The sequence below is a fragment of the Spermophilus citellus genome, assembly GCF_964194105.1.
Source record: "Spermophilus citellus genome assembly, chromosome: 11".
Lineage (NCBI taxonomy): Eukaryota > Metazoa > Chordata > Mammalia > Rodentia > Sciuridae > Spermophilus > Spermophilus citellus.
The window spans coordinates 123,064,013-123,089,898 of record NC_138192.1 but is presented as its reverse complement, the minus strand read 5'-3'; the positions used below and the strand labels follow the sequence as shown (position 1 = coordinate 123,089,898).

Below are 25,886 nucleotides of genomic sequence, written 5' to 3'. Positions count from 1 at the left end.
ATAGAAATACTTCACCCATGGAAAAAACGGTATTTCAAATCTACATTATAGGTTTGTGAAAAATGATGGAGACCAGAGTTTCCATTCTAAATTTAAAAAAATATATATACAGTCAGGCTAATTTGTAAAATATAGATGTTTGCTTAGGATACCACTGGGAGATATTAAGAATAGCTGTGAGGAGAATACTAAAGAATAGATTTTTATATCATAAATTTAAACTTAACATGTAATGAAGTAAATCCTATTACACTTCACTTTATTTATTGTAATCCTTGTCAATTGAGTGATAAAATTTTAATCGGTTTTTAAAGATTTTTTTAATGAAGTATCTGCCAGCTATACCATAATTAGAATTATCCTTTGTTGCATGTTTATAGATTCTATGTTAGAGTTACATATGATAAATTATGTTGAAAGTTTTCATTTTTTAAAATATTTTTTTTTAGTTGTAGGATGGACACAATACCTTTATTTTATTTGTTTTTATTTTTATCTGGTGCCAGGGATTGAACCCAGTGCCTCATGCATGCCAGGCATGTGCTCTACCACTAAGCCACAACCCAGGCCCCCAAAAGTTTTCATTTTTAATGACATTTTTTTACTATGCTGTGAGGGCAGCTTCTATTCCATGTAAATTAAAATTAAAGTTTCCTAAGATATTTTATTGATGCTTTCAAAGCATCTCATTTAAAAGCTGTTCATAGATCATAATAACAACTAAGCTTTTTAAATTTTTTTTTGATTTTGCTATTTATTTTTAAATGCCTTCATTTCACTCATTTATTTTTATGTGGTGCTGAGGATCGAACCCAGGGTCCCACACATGTGAGGTGAGTGCTCTACCACCGAGCCACAACCCCAGCCCCCTGATTTTGCTGTTCTTTAATAGTCCTAGTGGTCAGCAGATGGTGGTAATGGAAAAATAAACTTCTCTTAAACACAGACTGACATTTTTTCTATAATTTTTAATGTAGCCAATTTGTGTTTTCTTTCTAATTGCAGACCTTGCTTGTATGTACAAGTTATTTAGTCGTGTGCCAAATGGTTTGAAGACAATGTGTGAATGTATGAGTTCTTATTTACGGGAGCAAGGTAAAGCCCTTGTTTCTGAGGAGGGAGAAGGAAAGAATCCAGTTGACTATATTCAAGTGAGTTACAGAAGATTCTCTTCAAGTTTTTATAAAGTCATTAGACAAGTGCTAAAAAAGATCACTTTTATCAATGTGTAATTATCCTAAACTGTAGAATTTTGCAAGTTTTACATATTTATATCAAGGAGCCAGACTCTTCATTCGTTATGCAACTCTTCATTCATTAACCTGATCAAGACCTTGTTTAAATAGTCTCAATAATGAATATGAATTCTATTTTATGTACGTGTTAATGTGTTGGAGGGAAAAACATTTTTTAAGTTAAATACTTTTTTGTTCCAAAATGTTTTGCTTGCAAGCAGAATTGTTAAGTAAATTATACTCCAGATTGTTCATGTTTTAATATAATCCCCTCTTCTTCAAGCATTTTTAAGCTTCTCTCTGGCTAACCTGGTAGGTCAAAGCAGTGAGGCAGATCATGATTCATCTCTAATATAGTATATGTATGTGGAAAATAACATGCTTTCTCATCACTGACATTTTGAATATGGGCTACATACAGACTTGAAAATTATATAGATCCTATAAGTTTAACTGTGAATGTATACATTTATTACCAACAAAGTTAAGATAAACATAAATGATCGTAATTATATTTGTACAAAATTTTTATAATGTGTCCTAAATTTGTTTTTATTTATAAGGGCTTATTGGACCTGAAGAGTAGATTTGATCGCTTCCTTCAGGAATCATTCAATAATGACCGGCTCTTTAAACAGACTATTGCTGGTGATTTTGAGTATTTCCTTAACCTCAACTCCAGGTCTCCTGAATACCTCTCATTATTTATTGATGATAAGCTGAAAAAGGGAGTCAAAGGGGTAAGTCGTCATGCATTTATAAATATATTAAAATGTATTTGTTGATGTAAGGTTAGAAAATAAAGTATAAAGTTAATAAATTTTATAGATAGAAAAATTAAGCCAAACCGCTGTGCTTAAATGTGCTGTGATCTATTAAAAAGTATTGTTTAAAATATTTGACATGATCATAATTTCTTTGACATTTCACTTACTTTACTCTACAATTGGCATTAAAAACTGGCATACTCTCCAGTAGTACAGTGTTGCTTTCTTTTATCTGGTTCTGGATTGTATTATCAGACAGTAGTTGAATTCTGGGAACATATAGAAAGTAAGTTTGAAAATCTAACTGCAACTCACTTTCAAGCCTTTGTAATATATCTGGGGCCTTAGGAGTTCTCTTGAGAACATAGAAAGTAAAATCAAGCATGTTTGAGGGGTTTTTTTTTTGTCTTCTTGTTGTTATTATTTTTTTGATACCAGGTATTAAGCCACTCCCCCAGCCCTTTGTTATATTTTATTTAGAGATAGGGTCTGAGTTGCTTTAGGGCCTCACTAAGTTGCTGAGGATGACCTGAGCCTCCTGAGCTCCTGAGATTTCAGGTGTGCACCATTGTGCCCAGCAAGCGTGTTTGATCACACTTGATGAAATGGTCATCTTTGAATTTTTGAGCCAAAAGGAAAAGTAACAAGTAGCCACTGGTTTATACAGGAAATAACTATAGTAAGAAAATGATATTACTAAGAATGCACAGAAATCATGTGTCTTTTCATTTTAAAATACATAAGCTTAATCCATACGGTCTGTCACAGTATCATCTTGCCTTTATTTTAGAGATAAGGGCAAGGAGTCTTTATTATCTTGATTATAACAAATTTTTACCCTTCTGTGAAAAATTTAAGTTTGTGCTTAAGTGAAAAGGTCTATCTTTTGGGTATGTAAGTTTCTGTCTAATTATTATGTAGAGGTTTCTGAAATATTCTTTAAGTTTTATTTCTGCTGAATTTAGTCATCCCTTAATTCAACCTTGTGGTTCCCTCACATTTCCATTTCAGTGGTAGTCCTATTGGAAATGGAATTCTACTCTAATACCTCATGATTGTTCTGCTATATGAAGCAGAAGGCAGTTTGTCAAACTTCATCTCTTCTGTCCCCTAGATATTTGTGTTTGTTTTCAAACAATGTTTTAAAACTGTAGATGAGCTATAGTGTGCTATTTTTGTATAACTCAAATTTTATAGTAGTTGTCTTTTAATTTAATTTTGCAGCTAACAGAACAAGAAGTAGAAACAATATTGGATAAAGCAATGGTCCTTTTTAGGTTTATGCAAGAAAAAGATGTATTTGAACGTTATTATAAACAACACCTGGCAAGGAGACTTCTCACGAATAAAAGTGTTTCTGATGACTCTGAAAAAAATATGATATCTAAATTAAAGGTAAGGTGTAAGTTAGTTGGAGTGGAGTATATCTAAGTGTAATGCTTGTCGTGATTGAGCACCAGTATCATGTGATTGGAAATTATTTATTTGGTTTTAAATGTGTGCTTAAGATATTGTTAAAGGTAGATTATTCATGAGAGTGGCAGTCTATCCTTATATTTGTTCAAGTTGTAGGACATTATGGTATGGTAGGATACATTCACAGAGGCCTATGAGAAGATTAATTAATAAGGAAATAATAAAGAAATATCACCATGTAATTCTGTTTCATGAAGAGATATTCATAAAGTACCTGTAAGTGAATTACCTGAGGTCCTTTTCAAAAATGCAGAGTTTTGGGCCCTGTGTATTCCATGGAGTACATAGGAATCGCTGAAAGAGTCTGGAAATTTGCATTTTTACAACAAAATGCTTGGGGTTATTCTTAAAACCCTAACATTTGGTAACGAGGCATATAACAACTCATAGAAAAATTTACAGAGATTATCAGCAGTGCCAATAATGTAGAATAACTTGTTTTTGTATTTTCTCATTATACTTGTGTTTTTCCTCCATAGACTGAATGTGGATGTCAGTTTACTTCAAAACTGGAAGGAATGTTTAGGGATATGAGCATCTCAAACACAACAATGGATGAATTCAGGCAACATCTACAGGCAACTGGGGTAAGGTTCTTCTTGGATTTCTACTTTTATATATTTTTGTTAAGTCTTTCATAATGAGGATTTTCATCTATATAACAGTTAACTGATCTGGTGTCATTTCTTTAAATTAGAGACACTCTATTATCTGTGGGTATGTAAAAAATAATTTAACTGTGTTTCCATGAAAATTTAATTTTTATTTTTTCCCCACTTGAAGGAATGCACTGAAAATTAATAGAATTACTTTTTATAAAACCATTATAGAGTATAGAAAAATACAGAGCTTAGTAAAGTTTACTAGAGTTTTAATATTCTTCACTTTATCCTAGAGTTTTTTTTACTTTCAGATAGTTACCTGACCTCCTTTACTTCAGTATTTTCATTCTCAAAGACAATCTCCCATTCCAAGAAAAGGTGGGGTGGGGGAGTAAACAAACTATACAAATGCAGAATTTAATGTATTAAGTGTTTTTGTTTTTTATTTTTTATTTAACTTTTTTTTTTTTTTGTAGATGGACACAAGATCTTTATTTTATTATTTTTATGTGGTGCTAAGGATTGAACTCAGTGCCTCACACATGCTAGGCAGGCGCTGTACCACTGAACTATACCCAGCTTGTGTTCTGTGTATTGTGTTGTGACTCCCAAAGACACTAAGCTGGCACTTAAGTTACTTGAGGATTTAAAATTTTTTTTAAGTGAACCCCCAGGCATTTAACAACTGAGCCACATCCCTAGCCCCCCACTTTTAAAAAAATTTTATTTTCCAGACAGGGTCTCATTAAGTCCTTAGGGTCTGCCTAAATTTGAATTTGTGATTTTCCTGCCTCAGCCTCCAAAGCTTCTGGGATTACAGTTGTATGCCACTGCTCCTGGCTTAAATATCTTGTTTGTCGTAGAGAAAGGCCAGTAAGACAGTGCAAGTGTGTGATAAATAAAAGTCTGAGTCAGCAGGAACTGAATGATGAGATTATCCAAGATGGTATAATTTAGATTGCTTAGTGATTTATTATCTTAAATGTATAAGGGGCTGGTGTATCCTCAGTTTCTTCTATGGTGTTATCTTCTATGCATCATCAAAGATATCTAGTTTGAGTTTCTTTGAAGTAGAATAACTTTTGAAGAAATCCAAGTCTGTATTGCATCTTCATATTTATAAACCCAACCACCCCTTTAAATATCTGTATCATTAAATCATACAGATTAGATTAAAAATGGAATAATGGTTTGTAACAAGAGGTATTAGTAGTATAGATAATAGTTTGTCCTTAAAAGTACCTATTGATATTCTTTAAAATTTTGTTTGAAAAAAAAATCTAATGGTAACGATTATGTTTATATTTTGTAAAAGTTGTTAACCATTGTATATATGTATTTGGAGGGCACCTGCTCTGTAGCATGATATCTACGGTGTCTTATGCATAGTTTGTTAGAATGTAAACTATATGTTAAATCATGAAAGTTTTGATTAATGTAATTGAAATGTAGGTAGGAAATTAGGAACATGTTATTTACACTAAGATGGTAAAAATATTTAAAAACAGATTAACGATACCAGAAGTTTCCTCTAAAATGATATTGATATGACCTCTTGACATTTTATCTTTTTAAAAAATTTTAAGTCCAAAACTACAGTTCTCAATGATATGGGTAAGACTTTGTTACATGCTAAGAATTAACATTTTAGGCAGTAATTTGATTATTTGCCACAGTTGTTAAACTTTGTAAAACATTAGGCAGACCTAACCTTTCAGAACATCTGTTTTGTTTACCAGATATAAGACATAAAGATAGCTGCTTTTATACAACTACTTTGATAATTGTAATGGAGTGTCTAAATGGAACTGATAATGTTAGGAGACATTTTCTGTTTTATACAGGTATCTTTAGGTGGTGTTGATCTCACAGTCCGGGTGCTCACGACTGGATATTGGCCCACTCAGTCAGCCACACCAAAGTGCAACATCCCACCAGCACCAAGACATGCTTTTGAAATATTTAGAAGGTAAACCTAAATCAGACTTTACACCAATAATTGTCCAAAATTAAAATAAATTTTGGCATTAATGATGTCCCCAGTTAAGGATGAGTATATTCCATTTTATCCTCATGTTCTAAAGGAGAATTTATCCTTTATCCTTTTAATATTTAAGAATTAGTTGCATAAAACTTTTTGCAAAGGAATATTCAACTTCCTTTCTTCAGCATTTGTACAGTATATTTTATACAGTTGATGTCTGTCACTAGGATAAATCAATTATTGGGTTACTGTGGAGAAAAGTTAGTCTTATAAATAGCAGGAGCTCAGCAACAAGTTGAGGCAACGTGTATAGTAGCATTATTATTTAGTGTGCTATCTTTATCATTTAATTTTTAGCTAGGTTGTTGAGACCTCATATTCCCCCATTTCATTTCCTCTTCTGTGAAGAATTGAAACAAAAAATAATTTCCAAGATGTCTTTTAACTTTTAAGGTCTCCCTTACATGTATATTTGTTCAGGATTGTTCCCCTGTAGTATGTAATTTAATATGCAAGTTGTATTATTCTCTAAAACCTAGTTTGATTTGCTGAAGGTTCTACCTAGCCAAACACAGTGGTCGACAGCTCACACTCCAGCATCATATGGGTTCTGCAGATCTCAATGCCACTTTTTATGGTCCAGTTAAAAAGGTAAATGTTCACAGTTTGAACATTCTAAGTAACTTAAAAATTTTGTTTATATAACTGACCTGGGTAAACAATTTGTTTTATTGTTAAACCTGCCTTAAATATAAAAAAGTTTAAATATTCAATTTCATTTATAAGATTAAACTTGAGATAGTGTAAATAAATATAAAGAAACTTGAGGTAATAATGGGAAAATGTAAGTTGATTTGAGGGCATACAGAGCTGTGAGCCCCTTTTAAAAATTCTGTCTTTTATAATCCCTATTGCTAATCAAAACCAGTAAAATTAGGATTTGAGATTTAAGAAACACACATTAACAAAGTCATTAAAAAATCAATAATGCATCAGTGATTCGTCTTCCTCTTAAAAAAGTAGTTGACTTTTTAATATCTAAAATCGTTAGTTTTAAGAGTAATAATTTGTTTTCATTAGTTTTAATCAAATCAGGGTCATTTGCCATAAAACTGAAAATTAATAAAAGACTTAGAAAACATTAGATAAAAATAAGTTGTTATCTGGGCAGCAAATATGGTTTTGTAGTTGTCAGTGTGTGTGTGTGTGTGTGTGTGTGTGTGTGTGTGTGTGTGTGTGTATATATATATGCAGTGCTAAGAATTGAACCCAGTGCTTCACACATGCTAGGCAAGCATTCCACCACTGAGCTATAACCCAGTCCTAGTAAATATGTTTTATTTCAGATTTTAATTAGAATCTTCTAATTTTCCACGTTATGAGTCACTATAACACCAAAGTATTTTTTTTAGTGTGTAAGTACTTTGGTTTTTATATTAAAATGTGTAATAGTCCTTGGATAATATTTATCACTATTATATATTTAAGTGGAAGAGAATCGGTCAAAGATACTACAGAACAACTTTTGATTATTGCTTGTTTTCATAGAGCAGCTTCTTTCATATAGCATAGTATTTTTGTATAGTGCCAGTAAATCATTCCTTTTTATTGCTGAGAAATATTTTATCTGAGCAGTGCTACTAAGGTTTATTAAAGAGATCAATAGACTTTTAAAGCATCGTATATGTGCTAATTATTGAAGACATAGAACAGGTTCAGATTTTGTGAATGGAAGTTTTCCCCTCTGCTGGTTTTGGTTTTGTTTTAATGTTTTACTTTGATTGTATCATGAAAAGAAATTTTTTTAATATTTATTTTTTAGTTATAGGTGGACACAATGTCTTTATTCTGTTTTTTATGTGATCGAATCCAGTGCCTCACACATGTGAGGCAAGCGCTCTTCCTCTGAGCCACAATCCCAGCCCCATCATGAAAAGAAATTTAACCCTGCTACTTTGGGTGGTAGTGTGTCTGCAGTGTCATTTATAAGGGTGGTATTATCATCCAGTTTTACAGTGTTAAAATAACTTTAGCTTTAAATTTAGGGAACTCTTGGTTAGTTATATGCTCAGGTAGCCACCTGAAAATATTCACAGTGGTGGGGGTGTGGGGGATAGTCCTAAGTAAAGACTGTGTGTGTGTGTGTGTGTAAATAGATTTCTTTTTATATGGGAATAAGTTTTGGTGAGGGAGTGGAGATTCCAGGACTTATTTCTAAAATATATTGTTACAGATACTAGGAGATAATTATCTTTGTTCATATTTTTTTAAACATCAAACAGGAAGATGGATCTGAAGTTGGTGTTGGAGGTGCACAAGTAACTGGCTCAAATACACGGAAGCATATATTGCAAGTTTCCACTTTCCAGATGACCATATTAATGCTCTTTAATAATAGAGAAAAATACACATTTGAGGTATGAGTTGTTGTTGTATATGTTTCTAACCACTCTTCCATTTATTATCTGAGTCTTATGTGAGAAACCTTAAGAGAATCTCTTTGAATACCTTAACAGAATACTGCATAAAATTGGGCCATGGAACTATAAGAATATCATGCATTATTGGATCATTTTGTTGCTGCTTTTTTAAGGTGCTGTTTTTTAAATCGGCATTATTGAAGTACAATTTTCATATAAAAATTTCATATAATTTCACATTTTGAGTTTTAAACAAGCACCTATGTAACTTCCACCTCGGACCTAAGTATTATTTCCATATTTTTGGGTAACCCTTTTGTAGTCATTTTCATCCTATCACCCCTCGCCTCAGGCAGCCAGTTATCTGTTCTGTATTACTGTAGATGAGTTCTGCCTTTTCTACACTTTCATACAAGTGAAATCTCATCATATGGGTTATTTGTGTCCCATTTCTTCCTTACATAGCATAGTATTTTTGAGATTCAACCTATTATATAATATCAGCAGTTCATTTCTTTTTACTGATGAGTGATATTTTATTATGTATACATGCTCCATTTTCTTGATTTCTATTTGTTGATGGGCTTCTTTGGGTTGTTACCATATTTGGGTTGACATGAATAGAATTGTATGTTTGTTTTCTTTGCTTTGTTTTTAAGAAACCGCCAAACTGTATGATTTTACATTCCTACCAGCAGTGAAAGAGAGAACCAGTTGTTCCACATCCTCTGCAGTCTTCATAGTTGTAGCCTTTTCAATTATATAATTGTCTCTCCTGGATTTGATTTTCTTTTCTTTGATGACTAATGATATTGAGGATCTCTTATGTTGTTTGTAAGCCCCTTATATACATAGTTTGTGAAGTATCTGTTCACAAACTATATATAATAGTTTGTATTTAATATTATATCTTAAATATAATATGTATTTAATAGTTTTATGTAATAGATTGTGTGCTAATAGGACTATTTTTCTATTAAATTATAAAAGTTCTTTATCCTGGATACAAGTGCTGGTAAATGTGTTATGAATATTTCTTAATTCTGTCGCTTGTCTTTTCATTTTTTAATGGTAACCTTTGAAGAGAATTTTTTAATACTAACAGTTTTTTATTATCACATTTTTCCTTTTATAATTTGTTTTTGATGTCCTAAGAAATTATTAACCTACCCTGAAATTAAAAGATTTTCTTCCATTTTTTTAAGCAGTTTTTAACTTTAATTTTTACATTTACTTCCTCACATGGACAGTTGCTTGTTCCAGTATCATTTGTTAAAAGCACATCTTTTTTTTTTCCCTCTTTAATTACCTTGGCACTTTTACAAAAAAAAAAAAAAAAAAATTAACCATATATGGGTCTATATATTTCTTCACTGTGTAATCTGTTTGTTTGCCTGTCCTTTACACTATCCTGATAGCATAGTCAAATTTCTTTTTTTTTTTGCTGCTTTAGAAAATTATTATTATATGCTTTTCAATTCCTTTTTAATTTTCCCTTTCTTTCTCTGCAGTAAATTATCATTTGATTACATTAAAATCATGTAATTTTTTTCCTATGCCTTTAAAAGGGTCTCTTGGAGTTGAAATGAAGATCATAATGGTTCTTAATATAGTTTAAACTTGAGATAGTGAATGACTATTTTATGAGGCTTGAAAATTGGTGCTATATTTGTACTTAATTGAAAGCCAGTTTTCAGATAGAGGTGAACACAGGAAGAACAAAAGTATGAGTTTGAATATTTTAGTATTCATCTCCATGGCTCCCATTTATGTGGGAAACATAATAGATGACCATTTTTGTGTGATACACTTAAAATTTTTTAAATATATGTGTCATAAAGTGGCTAAGTCAAGAGGGTTTTTCCCCCCTATATATTTAACAGGTGGATCTTTCCTAGAGCATAACCTTAATTTTTATACACAAGTATGTGTGATTGGGAGTCCTAAGAATATCAATTACATTATACCTTACTCAGACATTGTAAGGCTTTTCAAATAGTTGGAATTATCTCTAACATGTTTTGCATAGATATTTTAATCTGCAGCTTTCATAGATCATATGTACTCTAAGCAAAATATACTGCTTGATAAATAACTTGATTTTCAAAGGTCTGTTTTTTAAAGAACTGGTAAAAATAATGGAATAAGCAAAAATATAAATTTGTTTTCTGAAGCCATTATTAGTATTGCTATAATAGTGATTCAAGCTTACTCTTTCCATTCTCCAGTTGGGTTGAGATCATTGGTGCTAATGAGCAGTTATTAAGTAGAAGATAAAATTATCTAATATTCCCCATTTTAGCTAAGTCACAAATCTGAAACCTGATCTTAGGGTACCTAGAATTCCATGCAGTGCCTCCCTGTGGCTCCAAAGCCTGCTTGCTCACACCTCAAATCTAGTACATAGTGAGAAGACATGAAATTTATTTTTACTTGTGCCATGTGTTTCTCTATACTCTGCTGCTTATAGGAGATAGTTGAAAGTGTTTAAAAATTTTAAAGGGAACTCATCTTTATCTTTGTATATTCTTGACTTTAGTAAGATGATGTGTTATATAATACTACATATCAAATCTCAAAACTGAATGATTTTAAAACAAAATTTAACAATTTATAATCATATTTTCTATGGGTTAAGGGATTCAGGAGGAGTTTGAGGTCTTTCATGAGGTTGCATTTAGATGTCATCTGGGGCTTTAGTCATCTAATGGTTTAATTAGGGCTGGAGAATATACTTCCAAGGTGGATCAGATGGCTGGAAAGTTTGTTTTGGCTACTGTTAAACAGCATTAGTTTCTCTCCATGGGCCTTTCTACTTAACTGATTGTTCTCAAATCCTGGTGGCTGACTTTTCCCAGAATGGGCAGTCCAGGAACCCATACAGTGTCTTTATGACTGAGCCAGCCGCGAAGTTGCGTACTGTCCCTTCTCGTTTTCTTGGTTTCCCAAATCACTTGTAGAACAGTGAGAGGACCATACAATGTTAAAACATACCAAGATTATTAATGAGCTATCTGGAAGCTAGGTACAACAGGTTGTGTCAATTTGCAGTGTCACATTTGATCCATAGTAGGATGCTGTAGTCTTTTCTTGTTTTATGTTTTGCATGCATAAAAATTTTTTGTGTTTAAAATACCTAAAACGAGGATGTATGGAGATATATATAGTAATCATATACCTTGGATTTTATAGCTAGCATTTGGTTTTCAAGAAGTATGGAAAATAATACATATTTTTCTTAATATTGTTATACTTTTAAAATATTTTCTAAGAATAAATTTCAGTTATAAGGACTTATTATGGACATTAATGGGAAACAGAATTGAAATAGAAAGAGAAATGTAAACAAGAGACTGAGAAATGGAGGATATATATATATATATATATTTTTTTTTTTTTTTCCCCCCTAATTTTCCAAATCTTTGTCCTTGCCCCTGTGAGACCCAAGTTTACCATCTTCCCTTGGAGACTATCAGTTACTTCTTCTAATAAATTGCCTTGTTGGAATGGGTTTCTGTTCTTTACAATTAATGTGAGGCTAAGAGAACTGAATATACTATGTATACAACCAGAGATATGAAAAATTGTGCTCTATATATGTAATAAGAATTTGCATTCTGCTGTCATATAAATAAAAATTTACATAAAAAAAGAATTGGTAACAATCATTAGTGATATGACTTCACGATATGTAAAGGAAAATGGTTGAAAATATAAGGAGAGAGAGACAGTTTCACTATCATAGAAATCACAGGTTTACTTGTAAACAGAAAAAAGGAGGGATGTAGATTTGAACAGCACAGAGAATTTCGGATTCAAAAAGCAAAATACACTCTTGGGAAATATCCGAATCTGACATAGCCTTGTTATCAAAACTGAACAAAGAAGATACTAAACAGAGAAAGTAATAGGTTATTTAACATAAATGCATAAATTTTAAATATTAATAAATTATATTCAGCAAGGTATTGAAGGACTAATGCACTGTGTTCAAACAAGATCTATTAAGTCCATCTACACTCCTTATTTCTGGAATGTGGCACCCTTAGCCACCTAAGAATGGAGTGAAATGTTCTTAATATTATAAAGTTGTAGTTAAGAGAAAATTGAAGCACAACAATAAGTAATAATAAAATACTAGATACGTTCCTATTGAAGTTAGGAACAAGGTAGGATGCTTACCTTTCATACTACCTTTACACCTTGCTCTGCAGGATTTAGCTAATAAACTAAGAAAAAGGAGTGAAATTTATAAATATTAGGAATTTAAAGTTTTTAAAATCTTTGAACATTAGATTGTCAGCTTGGCAATGTGTGATAATTAACTTGAGAGAAAGCATTCTCTGAGTTCTGTTTGTTAAAATCACCTTTTCTGTAAACCAGCATTAATTAGGAAATGACATGAGAGAAAAAGGGTATTTTATCAAGAATGATAATCTTCCTAGTAATGATTCTGCAAGATAAATCATTCGTTTGAATAAACAGTCCAGAAGCAAATTGATATATATTCGTGCATGTTTGAGATGTGATAAATTTATCATTTTTAAATCAGCCTAACTTAAAATAATTGGTGGTTCATTTGAGGTAGAAGGGAAAGGGGTAATAATGGGATCTAATTCCACTTATCATATACAAAGTTAAATTTTAAGGTAGATGTGAAAATATATGCATAAGCATAAATCTGTAAAAATAATATAAGAGAATATAGAGTATGTTAATAACCGTGGCAGGAGATACATTTTTATAAAATCTATTACAAAAAGGAAAAGACTCATACATTTAAACAGTTCTGTTCCTGTGTGAATATACATACCACAGTGAATTTCACCTGTATGTGTATTTATAAAGCACCAATTTAAAAAATAGTAAATAGGGCTGGGGATGTGGCTCAAACGGTAGCGCGCTCGCCTGGCATGCATGCGGCCCGGGTTTGATCCTCAGCACCACATACCAACAAAGATATTTTGTCTGCCGAAAACTAAAAAATAAATATTAAAAATTCTCTCTCTCTCTCTCTCTCTCTCTCTCTCTCTCTCTCTCTCTCTCTCTCTCTCAATAAAAAAATAGTAAATAGAACGAAAGTAGAGCAGAGGGAAGGAGGAAGACAGGAAAAGAGGAAGGTACTGGGGACTGAAATGAAGCAGATTATATTCCATGCATGTATAATTATGTCACAATGAACCCCTCTGTCATGTACAACTATACTACAGTAATAAAAACATTCTAAAACTAATAAAAACCTCTATATGATGAAATCTCATAAATTAAAAGTCTAGGCAAAATTAACAGAATTGAAAACTAATATATAAAGAGCATCAAAAATCAATGTGGAAACATACAATTTAGTAGAAAAACATGTAATGAATATGGCTAAACAAAGCACAGAGGAAAAGTTACAGATATCCTGTAAATATAAAAAGACTTTTTTTATCCCAGTGATCATGAGACATACAGGTTAAAAAGAGAACATTTAAAGTCCAACCATTGTCAAAGAAAAAGAAAATTAGTGTTGAAGATGTGAGGGAATGGATACTCAGGCATATTGTTAACAGGGCTTAATATTTTAAGAAACTTGAAAGATAGTTTGTCAGTATCCATCAAATATAAAATGTTTATCACTTTGAGAATCCAAATACCTTTCTAGAAGTCTACTTCAGAATACCTGGCTATTTGTGCTCAAAATCAGAAATGCATCACAAAATTTAATTACAGTTTCATTTTCCTTCTGTATGATGATAAAACAGTATAATGGAATGCCTTGTGGCTTTAATCTGTCTTAACATGGGAAATCTGAAAATCAATAGAAAAAAACATTATGGCCAGGCATGGTGGCGCACGCCTATAATCCCAGCAGCTCAGGAAGCTGAGACGGGAGGATCGCAAATTCAAAGCCAGCCTCAGCAAAGCTTAGGCACTAAGCAACTCAGTGAGACCCTGTCTCTAAAATACAAAATAAGGCTGGGGATGTGGCTTAGTGGCCAAGTGCCCCTGGGTTCAATCCCTGGTACTGCCCCCACCCCCCAGCAAAACCAAAAAACATCTGTTGTGGTTCCATGTATGTTTAACACTAATACTGGTAGTTAAGTGGATATTTTCATGTACAAACATGTGTATGTCTGCATTTGTATTCATGTATTTATAGATGAATGGGAAAAGGCATCAGTTGTTACATAATGAATTGTAATAGTTACTTCTGGAAATAATCTGCAATTTCAAGATATTGCCTAAGAAGTTGTTTCCAGGGTTTTTTTTAATATTTTTTTTTTAGTTGTAGTTGCACTGTAGTTGGACATAGTACCTTTATTTTACTCATTTTTACATGGTGCTGAGGATCGAACCCAGGGCCTTGCACATGCTAGGCAAGCGCTCTACCACTGAACCATAACCCCAGCCCCTGTTTCCAATTCTTTGATTAAACAGTAACTAAAATAGTTCATTTTATCATATGCATAATTACCATCTCCATTTTAATAGTACCTATTTTATTTGGGGGAATGATAAGTGTGTACAATATTTGAAATGTGTAAAGTTTAATGAATGTTTAATAAAGTCAAACAGATAAATATATAGCAAAAGATTATTTGAAGCAAAGGAATATTTAGAATCAGGAATTCACATTTCTTTGAATCCTTGTACTCAATTAAATGTCCCTGTTGTCTTATGAGGAGTAATTAATATCCGTGTACAATTTCTTTGCTGTCTGATAAGACATAAGAATAATGAATTTAAAATATTTTATTTTTTCCTCAGCTGCTTTTTAAAATTTTTTGTTTTATTCATGCCATAATATGTAGCAAAGTTATTATCTGAACTTCCAAATGTCAATGTATTTCTTACTAATATTTATATTTAATGTTAATTTTCAGGTATTTAAACTTTTCATTTGTCACACAGGCAGTAAATATTGTCAATTGGATTCTAAAGTTTTGATTTTGATTTTGATTTTGTTAGCCTAAAGTCAGTATTACTTTGTTTCTTTATATAAAAGACATTGCTAAGAAAATCTGATCAGCAGTTATATGTGGTTAACAGTTTATTTGTATCTAAACATTAAAGCAGGTTCCCAACAATCTCTGTGGAATGATATTTTTAAAGTAATCCTGTCTCCTGAAGCAAAAATGTACACCTGTTCTTAATATTTTATAACTTCAATCACCCTTTAGTTTGTTCAAATGAGATTTTAATGATGAGTCAATAATATTCTTTGTTATAAACTATTTCTTGATTGGAATTACCTCTTTCTAACCACTGCTTGATCATTTTCTTCTCTAATTAACTAATCTCCTTTAATCTTTCAAAAATTCTAATTTTGTCAATCTGGTGAAATTTCAGGAAATTCAACAAGAAACAGATATCCCTGAAAGAGAGCTGGTTAGAGCCCTACAGTCCCTCGCCTGTGGTAAACCAACACAGCGGGTTCTTACGAAAGAACCAAAGTCAAAGGAAATAGAAAATGGTCACATATTTACAGTTAATGATCAGTTCACATCCAAACTACACAGAGTCAAGATTCAGACAGGTATCTGGTAATTATATATTTCCTCTAGAAAAATTCTCATCTGCTAAATTTCTTCCTTAAAAAAAAGGAAATTAATGCTTTTTTTTTTTTAACAAAATGTTCATAGTGCTATATGACTGACACTTGGCATAAGAAAAACAGCAGGTTCTATTAATAATATGTTCATATCAATATATGGTTGAATCCAAGTACAGTAATAAGCCTTTTAAAAAGTAATTATAGTGTGGAAAAGTACTTCTTTCTATATGTTTTTCAACAAATGAGCCATGATTTAACTTATGGTTTATATATAATTTAAATTTCAGAATCTTAAAACCAATATTAATTTAAAAACATGCAATGTTTTATGACAGTCAAGTTTTACAGCCTTTCAGGTTGATAGTGAAAATACTATATTATATATATATTAATGTAAGATGTGGGGTTTTTTTAAAATGTATTTAAGCAGAAAAAAGGACACTTAATTCTTCCTGATATTTGAAAGTAAAGCAGCTTGCTACCTTGACTTTTTTGTAAAGCGGAGTGATATTTTGGTTAAAGTTTTGATTCCTATGTGTGATAGTCGCAAACTGTATCATTGTAATTTTCATTAGCCAAAATTAGCCATATCTTTGTGACATACTGTTTGATAAAAACAAAACTGTCTAATTATGAGCATCATGAAATAAAATTTCTTTTTCTCTAAATGCAAAACATGTATTTGGGGTAGAAATAGGTTTTATATTTCAGGGCTTGTTTGTATTCTGGATCTGGAGAACATATAGGAATGTGTGTCTGAATCACCTGGCTTCATCTTACTTTACCCTAAATAAAAAATTGCTTTTGTAATTCCAGGTTATGATGTCCAGCATAGTATTATCTAAAAATAATCTTCACTTCATGGATTTTTTAGTTTGGGGTGTTAAGTGTGCGTATGCATGCATGTCTGTGTGGGATTTTAGATGTAATGAAAGTAGGAATGTAGTCTATATAAGGAAGGATTTGACTGGTAGATATCTCTTTTTAAGTTTTTTTCAGTGATGAAATTCTGTAAAAATGTTTTTCATTTGGAGATGTTTTTTAGGTGATCTTGGTTCTTATATTTTTAGTGAAAATTTTTTCTTCAGTGATAAATATTATGACCACATCAGTTTTCTTAAATTGTTAAAAGCTCAATAATGTAATCAAGGACTCAGAGACTTTAGTCTAACCTGTTTATACTATTTTTATTATAGCCAGTAATAGAAACTTTAGCAAAAAAAAAAAATTTAATTTAAAAAATTTTATTCATTTGTTTATTTATTTTTTTAATTTTGGAAAGAATTTAGAGTCCTCATAATCAGCAACAGTTTCCATAATTGACAAGCTGCTCCAACTACCCATCTGTAGGTACTTAAAGATACAGATACATGTGTAGGCATCACCTTCAGTTACTCTTCTTAAGTGTTAGGCTCCTGGGAGTGGCTCCTGTACTTAATATTTAAAAAAAGAAAAATTGTAATTTAGGATGTATCACCCTAGTCTTCCCATTTATCTTCTTTTGTAAGAATTTATGGAGTATACCCAGATCCACATGAACCAAATCACTTTTTTTAAATGATTTTTTCCTAATTTTTTATTTGAAATAATTTCAGATCCACAAAAAAATTGAAAAATACTGTAATGGACATCAGTATGTCTATAACCTGTGTTTACCTAAACAAACCTAAATTACCTTAATTAAAATTTTGTCATACTGACTTTCTCTTTTCTGTCCCCCTTATATCTCTTTTAATTGTTTTTAACCTAAAAGAATCTCTCTTTGTGTTTGTGTACGTGACATTGACTTTTTTCAGGAAAAACTTTATTCTTTCTTTGTAGACTACATCATCTGATCTCTCTCTTTTTTTTTTTTTTTTTTGGCCAAGATGATATGATGTCTTAGCAAATGATGCTGGATGCTCTATTCTTTACCAAGGGATTCTAATTAGAAACAGCTGAATGGATATGCACGCTAGAATGATCTTCTTAATTGTACTATCTCCTGCCCATGCCCAAATCAGCAGTGTTCCTTGCACTTCTGTGTAATTGTCCAGTCCTTTCTTCCAGAAACTTTACATCTGCATCCTTTTAATGACCAAAAACTGACTTGTCTTCTTTGCTGCTTCAATTAGAGCAGAGTTGTGCAAGAAAGAAAATGCTGTATTTAACCACTTAGCAGTTGCTTTGAAGACCTATAGGAAGTACAGAGTGAGATTCTCCAAAAAACTGAAATATGGTTTGGTAATAAGGTCATAATGAGAAATTGTTAGATAATAGGAGATTTTTAGCAGGTATAAATGAGTTGTTTCACTGTTAAGGAGTTTCTTTTACTGACATTATAGTGGTGGTTTTTAATTGATGATTTAGCTGCCAGAATCTTGACTCCACATACTCTTTTCTTCCCTTAATGTCTTTTAAGAGATTATTGCTATATTCTAAGGAGGAAACAATAAGTATTTGCCTGTGTAAAATATGTTTGGTGAAGTATAACTTGAAGCCATGGTGTGGTAAAATATTAGTTGAGCCCTGGAAGTCACAAGCAGTGAAAATTGTTTCTGCTGAAGAATAGCCAGCTACCATTTTCCTTCCAGAAAAGGACTTGTGTTTTATAAAAATGAAATTGATTTTGTTATCTCTGTATAGTTCCTAATTTATGGAAAGAATAATTTAGAATTGAACATTGAATGTTTACTTTTTGATATTTTCTTAAGTTAATAAATGTGTGTGTGTACTTGAAGGTTGAAATTAATTTTTCTCTGAGGATAGAAATAAACTATAAGTATGCTTGTAAACCAAATTTTTCATTACATTTATGGAAAATATCTGTTTCTATTTTAGTTGCTGCCAAACAAGGTGAATCAGACCCAGAAAGGAAAGAAACAAGGCAGAAAGTAGACGATGACAGAAAACATGAGATAGAAGCTGCTATAGTGCGAATAATGAAATCTAGAAAGAAGATGCAGCACAATGTTTTAGTAGCAGAGGTAAGGATACTTCAATACTTGATGAATAGAGAAAAGCAGAATAACATTATTAACAACTTAAATTAAGGAAGTACTGTTTAATTGAAACTCTTTGTGTATTCTCATTGAAAACAAGACACTTGACAAAACGTACACACTGGAGGAATTAATGTATTTAAGATGAAAGGATAATAATGGCACAAGAAGAAGAATTATTGCTATTTAATATCTTTATGTAAACAAACTACCTGTATTTCTGAAAATTAATAACAGTTGCCATTTATTGAGGGTTTGTATTTCACACACTGGGAAAACAAAAAGGGGGAAATCCATTGAAAGACTATTGAAATAGTAAGATGACTAGGGCCATGGTAAAGTATTAATAACTAGTGAATCAGGATGATTGAGAGGTAAATTTGACAGGATCTGTTCGCCGATAATGAGAGTGAGGAGTTGAACATCTTAGGTTTCTGGCTTGAGAGGTTGTTCCCTTTAACTGAAAAATGAAGAATAATGTGCTGGTGTGTTCCAGGTGTTAGTTAATATTATTTTGCACAAGTTTGCTCTATTGTATTTTATTAGGGGCATATCCATAGGCCAATTGGAAGTCAGAAGAAAGGTAAGAACTAGAATTCACTATATGGGAATATAGTTAGAACCACAGATTTTCCCAGGAATAACATGGAGGGCAGGAAGAGAAACAACAATAGGGTAGTCCCCCTTTCTTACCATATAAAGAGCAATGATATGTGCCAACCAAGGCATGACATAAGAATGGATAAATGTGCATATAAGAGGTGAGAATTTGTGGGATTTCAAACAAACGGTCTCTTTTGTGCAGTGCTTAGTTGAATAACTTAAAGAGGAACTTGTCCGAAATTTCTTTTGAAGAATGGTGCTCAAGAATTTCCTGAATGTGAATCTGTAAATTTATATTGGCATACATTTTGTAAATGGCCAGTTGTAGCATGAAAGCATCTGTAGACAATACATAAACAAGTTGGCTATATTTCAGTGAAGTTTTATATAAATAAGCAACAGGCTGTATTTGGCCTGTGATCCACTTTGTTGGCTCCTGTCCTGTGTATACACGGTATAAAAACTGCAGTTTGACTCAGCAGGGAGCTGTAGTAGATGGAAAGTGAAGTAGTAGATGTAGAATGTAGGTTTGATCAAAGGGTGTTTATGGAATAGGACCAGAGAACCAGTCAGAGTTGTAGGCACTGTTGATAGTGTAGCTGAAGTGATTTTGAAAGTAGTCCAGGCTCTGCAAGGAAGGAAGAAATGTCAAAAGAAGCTATTCATAACCTGAAAGACAAAGTGGGTCAAAGAATTGGAGATCTCAGGTGGGTTGAGAGCAAATTTGCTGATACTGGAGTGATAATCCTGGAAGTATGACAGATTTTAGTTACAGAGTGAAGTACTGAAGTTTCATATTTCAAAGAATTGATCAATCCATTGTGACTTTGAGAAATGAACTGATCAAGAGTAAAAGAAAAGATGGCTTATGAATGAGTGGATGATCTGCAAGAGAGGCAGGATGACTTTTTGGAAAGAGCATCAACTTTGAGGTCAGAAAGGTTTAGATTCATCTCTCCTGGCTCTGTTACTTACTACTTATTCATGTCAGTTTTTTCTGTGGCATATTTCCCTCCTTTATAAAATAAGACAGCCCCCTTTTCAGTGTAAAGAGCATTTAAATACATTAATGTGTGCAAAATGATTGACAAATAGTGCATAGCAGGTTGTGGTTGCTGCTATACTTACTGATGACACAATACTTAGGTTCTTGACCACAGGTGGCGAAACAAGTGACAACAGTAGTACTTAGTATGGATGGACATTATTCTAAGATATTGCATGTATTAACTCAATTAATGTATATAACTTCTTAAGGATCCAAAGCTAGTAAGTGATAGAGCTGGGATTTGAACCAGGCAGTCTGGGTTCAGAATTTGTGCTCTTAAGTATATTATGCTATCCAAGTTCTATGAAACAGGAGAGTATAACCCAAAGGTCAACCATTAGTAAACAGCAAAATGATTAAACTGTAGGGTAGTATGTATTCATACTAATATAATCCAACTAATTCAACAGCTTATTCATTTTAACATTCACATTCAAATAGAATTGCATTCTAATCATGCATTTTCAAATAAAACCCTTTTGAAATTTTCTGTACTTTCAACTTTTTTTTTGAATCTTAAAATGATACAACAGTTCTATTCAAAGATAGAAATTTTTGTGTTTTTAAATGAAAATGTTAATTTTTCTGGTAGAAATTAGTCTTTATCCCTTTTTTTTTTTTTAGGTAACTCAGCAGTTGAAGGCACGATTCTTACCAAGTCCAGTTGTTATTAAGAAACGTATTGAAGGACTTATTGAGAGAGAATATTTGGCACGAACACCTGAGGATCGCAAAGTATACACATATGTAGCATAAAATGTGTTCAGAAATTTGATTTATTCTTGGACTGTATTCTTCGCATGGACTGGGAAGTTCTTTTAAATCATTAATATTAAGACGACCATCTCTTCTATTAAATTACAGTACGTGTTCTAGACCATTCAGATCAAGCCTTTACTCCCTTTGAGAGTTTTCAACATCAAATTGATTGAGCTTCAGGCTTTACGACGTTTATCCCTGTAGAGATCATCTTTACAGTTCCTCGGGAAAATGTGAATGTGCCGCGTTTTGTTTTCAATACTGTATGAAAACAGGAAAAAATAAAACAAAACTTTAGAAAATACAGCTCATTAAAATAAAATTGTTGGATTTCACTTCCCCAGGTCTTCAGTGTTGATGTAAATGTGTTTCTGTAGTGTTGCTTATTAGCACTTTGCTCATTGTGTAAGTTGGGTAACAAAAATGGCAAAAGAAATGCAAAATCCCAGTTATCTTGCTCTGCTTAAAATATTTCTTTAGCTAGTCTTATTTAATTTAAAGATTTGATAACTACACAAAGACCCGAGCATAGAATTTGAGCATGCTTCATCCTACCACTTGCACTTACTAATCTCATAGCCTTATGACCAAGAACCTTTGTTTTGGGCTCAATACATACCCTGATTTGTTTTTTCTCTATTGTAATTTGAGATTTCCCAAAGTCTTATAATGATTAGGTTTTGTTCTGAGTTATTTCTAGAGAAAGAAAATATTTTAGTATGTATAAATTGTACAATAATTTTTTTGCTGTTGTACTCACTGCTAATAGTGGATTGTATAGGGTGGTGTTTTTCTTTCATTTATTGTGGACAAAAATAAATGAATTTAGTATACACATGCCCACTAATTCAAGTATGTCAGAGCACAAAGTTGGCAGCTGGTTATATTTAATTCGTCCCCTTTGAAAAGCACATGCAGTCTATAGTTTGTTTATAAATACCTTAGGTTCCCTCCATACACACACTTTAAATATGTATTTTGGTGAAGCTGTAGTACACTTAATTTTCTGTCTTGAAATGCAGTCTAATGATGCAATAAATATCATCTTGATAGTTTTAACAAAATCTTTAGTTCCTTACAGCTATGTTTTGGAAAGTGATTAAGCAATATTTTAGAAACCTGATGATTCTTGGATTTTTAATAGCTATTATCCTGAAGAATCATCATTTCATGTTTTCAAAGGTGTGCTTTGTGCTGAAGATTCATGTCAGTTATCCTGTGCTTCCAACCATCACCAATGTTTTTTACCAAATTGATCTGCCAAGGATTATAGTTTGCTTTATTTTAACATCAAAATATTTTTATGGTCAATTTTATTTAATTTTGTTCTCATAAGACAATGGTTCAGATATGTAATTGGGGAGAACCACTATAGATTTCCTATGGATAGAATAATGAAATGTTGTAAGTTCAAATAACCAACCCTCCATTGAGTATCCATACTGTTGATACATTTATTAGGCTGTATGTCTCAGAAGACAGTTTCTGTTTAAATTGATGATAAAGTTACAACAACTGAATTCTAATATGGATTAAAAACTACACATAAATATTTTTCCCCATGTGTCTTGGGTTATAATTTTCTTTTTAGATTTGCATATGTTTTTATAGCATTCAGTTTTGTCTCCATTGAACTGTAGAATTATAAACCTTATGCTCTTAATCTCTACATTTTCCACTTTTACATGATGCAATTAAGATGCCAATGAAAAATATGAACATTTTCCTCAGGACAACTTTCACCATACTTGAGCAGTGATGAGTCAGATGCTACTACCTTCAAACACTGAAGAATTTCACGTCCTGATTTGTTTGAAATTTTCTAGGAAAGGTGTTTGTCTACGGGAAGGTATTAGTATTTCAAGTTTTGAGTGTTTTTTATTGGTCTTAATTCCCAATTAGATGATCTATAACACCTTGAAAAATAGAACAGCTCAGATTGTTAAGTTAATAAACCTAGTTATTCAAAGTCTAAATTGAGACATTAAAAGGAAATGTTAAGTGTTTAAAAATCATTAAATTTATGTCATTGTCTCAATTAAATTTATGTCACTGTCTCAAGTGTGGCTGTACAAACCAGGTCTAGAATTTAGAGACATACAGGTTTGATGTTTATGCTTAGAAATGCTTGCTAATACATTGAATCACTTTTCTGAATTGCAGTAGAGTTAAGTGGTTGGGGAATATTAGTGATGCTACCTTGAAAAACAAAGCTCACCTAAAAAGTTAATATGTTTTAGTTCCTAAGTATTTTTTCAGTTCCTAAGATACATTTTGATATTTGTTTTCAGCAAGAGATGGTTGATGGTACTTTTCTCCACTTAATGTTTTAAATTTGAAAGAATAATGCATCCTAACCAGTCATGTTAGTGTGAATAAATTTTGGTGACTTACTTGAAGTTTTAAAAAGGCTGAATACATAGTTTTCCAACTGAAAAAAATGATGTAATCTCTGTTCAGCAATTGTAAAATTGTAATACTCTTCTATCATTTTTAATCTAGAACAGTGTTTACTTTGAATTGTTATATTTAAAGGTTGAGAGTTCACTGCAGTGAGCGAACACACAGCCTCACAAAATAAAAGGTGGTTGTGATTGCAAGGATTCTTTATTTCAGTGAATTTTAATGGAATGGGGGAAGGGATGTATGCTTCTCTATAAGATATACTTGGGTGACCTGGATGGCGTTGTAAACAGGCATGTGTCACTCCCCAAACCTCAGGATACTGCCCAGTAATAATCCTTGTTATAATGAAGTCCCATTGTTCTCTTTTTATCGGGTTGCAGGCAAGGTTTAGGTAGGAGCCCCTTGTCTTAAGAAAATGCTGATATTTCCAGAAGCCTAGGACACTGGGCATCATCTCAGACTTCTAAATTTGATTTAGTTCCACAGTTTGATGAAAAATATTTAATCTTTAATTCAGATAATGCTGTTTTTATTCACCATTTTGAATATTCATTTTGACTGACTAGTATTAACTGTAACTTGAGAATTTTTATAGCCTAATTTTTCATAAATTATGTATGCTATTATGTGGTCTCAATCTTAGAAGGAAAGCTGTTACGTATCAGTTTTAGGTGGTGCATTATACTGTATGGCATATAGACAGTCAATAAGAATTTTGTGTTTTTTTGATAAAAGTGTTGAAACATTTCAGGTTAGCAAAACTATTATAAATCATTTCTAGTCCCAAGAGCAGAAATAATAACTGGAAACATTAGACCATATTAGCAATTAAGCACTTACCATGTCCCAGACACTACTCAATCTGTTCATTTAGTTGTATTTGGTAAGAACCATGAGACTGATGGTGCCCCAGATTACTGCCAAGAAGTGGCAAAGCCAGATTTAATTCTGGATTCTGACTCCTGACCCTATCTACTACATTTCATGTTGCAAATAGAGATGATTTTACATTTTAAGAATCCACTTTGTACCTTATTCACATGAATAAGAATGTGAAAACTAAAGTTAAAGATAATATATGAACACCTCAATATGGAATTTTGCATGGTTTTTTATTGGCTTTACATTGCTGATAACTTGGCAGGGAGAAAAGCAGGAATTTGTGATGCCTGCTATTCTGAAGTGTGATCATTCAAAAGAAAAGATGCTCCCTTTCCCCTACAATCTTAGTGAAAGTTTTACTTAATTAAGTGGGTCACATGGAGAGATGTTTAATTTAAAGTCAGATACACAATTTAAAGTTTCCCTTATTGCATGCTTTTCCTCTACCAAATCAATTATTTAGCCAGAAGGCATAGGAAACCTAAGAGTGACAAGACGTTAATGATTCAGTGATTGGTCATGAAGCCAGCCCTCAGGAGAATGAACACCTAAAATGTCTTGAAACCTCATTTAATAATTTTAGAAATGGCAAATTTATAAACAGGTCATTTGATCCTCAATATTATAAGTTAATCTTGAGTGAGCCGTGAAAAAAATAGCTTTAAATTTATACATGAGGAGCTCAAAGTAAATGTGTTGTATATTTTTAGTAACAATGAAGTTGTCAAGTTTACTATTCTAATAACAGTACCGTTCATGTAATATATAAAACTTTAATGCATATAAGAATTCTTGCAGTGTGGAAAAATTAAAATTCTAAGTCTCCAGATTCTTTTGCAGTTGTGATTCTTGAGTAAATGCCTCAGCACAATATCTGGTATGTGGTGGGTGTAGGCACTCAGTAAATCTCAGATGAATGTGTTTAGTGATCAGTGTCTGGAAGGTCTTAAAATAACTTATTAAAAACTTCAAAAATAAAATATGTACTGCATCATTGGGATTATGACTATTCATGGCTATCAGGATTATATTTTTTGCTTTTATAAATGAAAATTATTTGGGCTTTGATTTTCACCTAGGTAAAAAGTGGAAAATGTAAAACAGCCACTGCGTTTTTTAAATGGCATGGAATACTGATTTTAAAGTCCACTCAATGTGCCATCATGGTGATGATAAGCACTTTGCC

General features: G+C 32.1%; 1 protein-coding gene across 1 annotated transcript in view; it reads left to right on the top strand.

The window, feature by feature from the left end:
- The window catches only part of CUL3 (cullin 3), an 86,040-nt gene extending 60,498 nt beyond the window's left edge, over positions 1 to 25,542 (top strand). Inside the window, exons 7-16 of the mRNA XM_081261672.1 lie at positions 1,006 to 1,151; positions 1,799 to 1,975; positions 3,227 to 3,397; positions 3,958 to 4,065; positions 5,925 to 6,049; positions 6,619 to 6,715; positions 8,347 to 8,481; positions 15,817 to 16,003; positions 18,842 to 18,987; positions 21,278 to 25,542. Of these exons, the coding sequence (XP_081117798.1) occupies positions 1,006 to 1,151; positions 1,799 to 1,975; positions 3,227 to 3,397; positions 3,958 to 4,065; positions 5,925 to 6,049; positions 6,619 to 6,715; positions 8,347 to 8,481; positions 15,817 to 16,003; positions 18,842 to 18,987; positions 21,278 to 21,409 (1,424 nt within the window). The 3' untranslated portion in view covers positions 21,410 to 25,542. The remainder of the gene's footprint in view (positions 1 to 1,005; positions 1,152 to 1,798; positions 1,976 to 3,226; positions 3,398 to 3,957; positions 4,066 to 5,924; positions 6,050 to 6,618; positions 6,716 to 8,346; positions 8,482 to 15,816; positions 16,004 to 18,841; positions 18,988 to 21,277) is intronic.
- Positions 25,543 to 25,886: the final 344 nt, after the last annotated feature.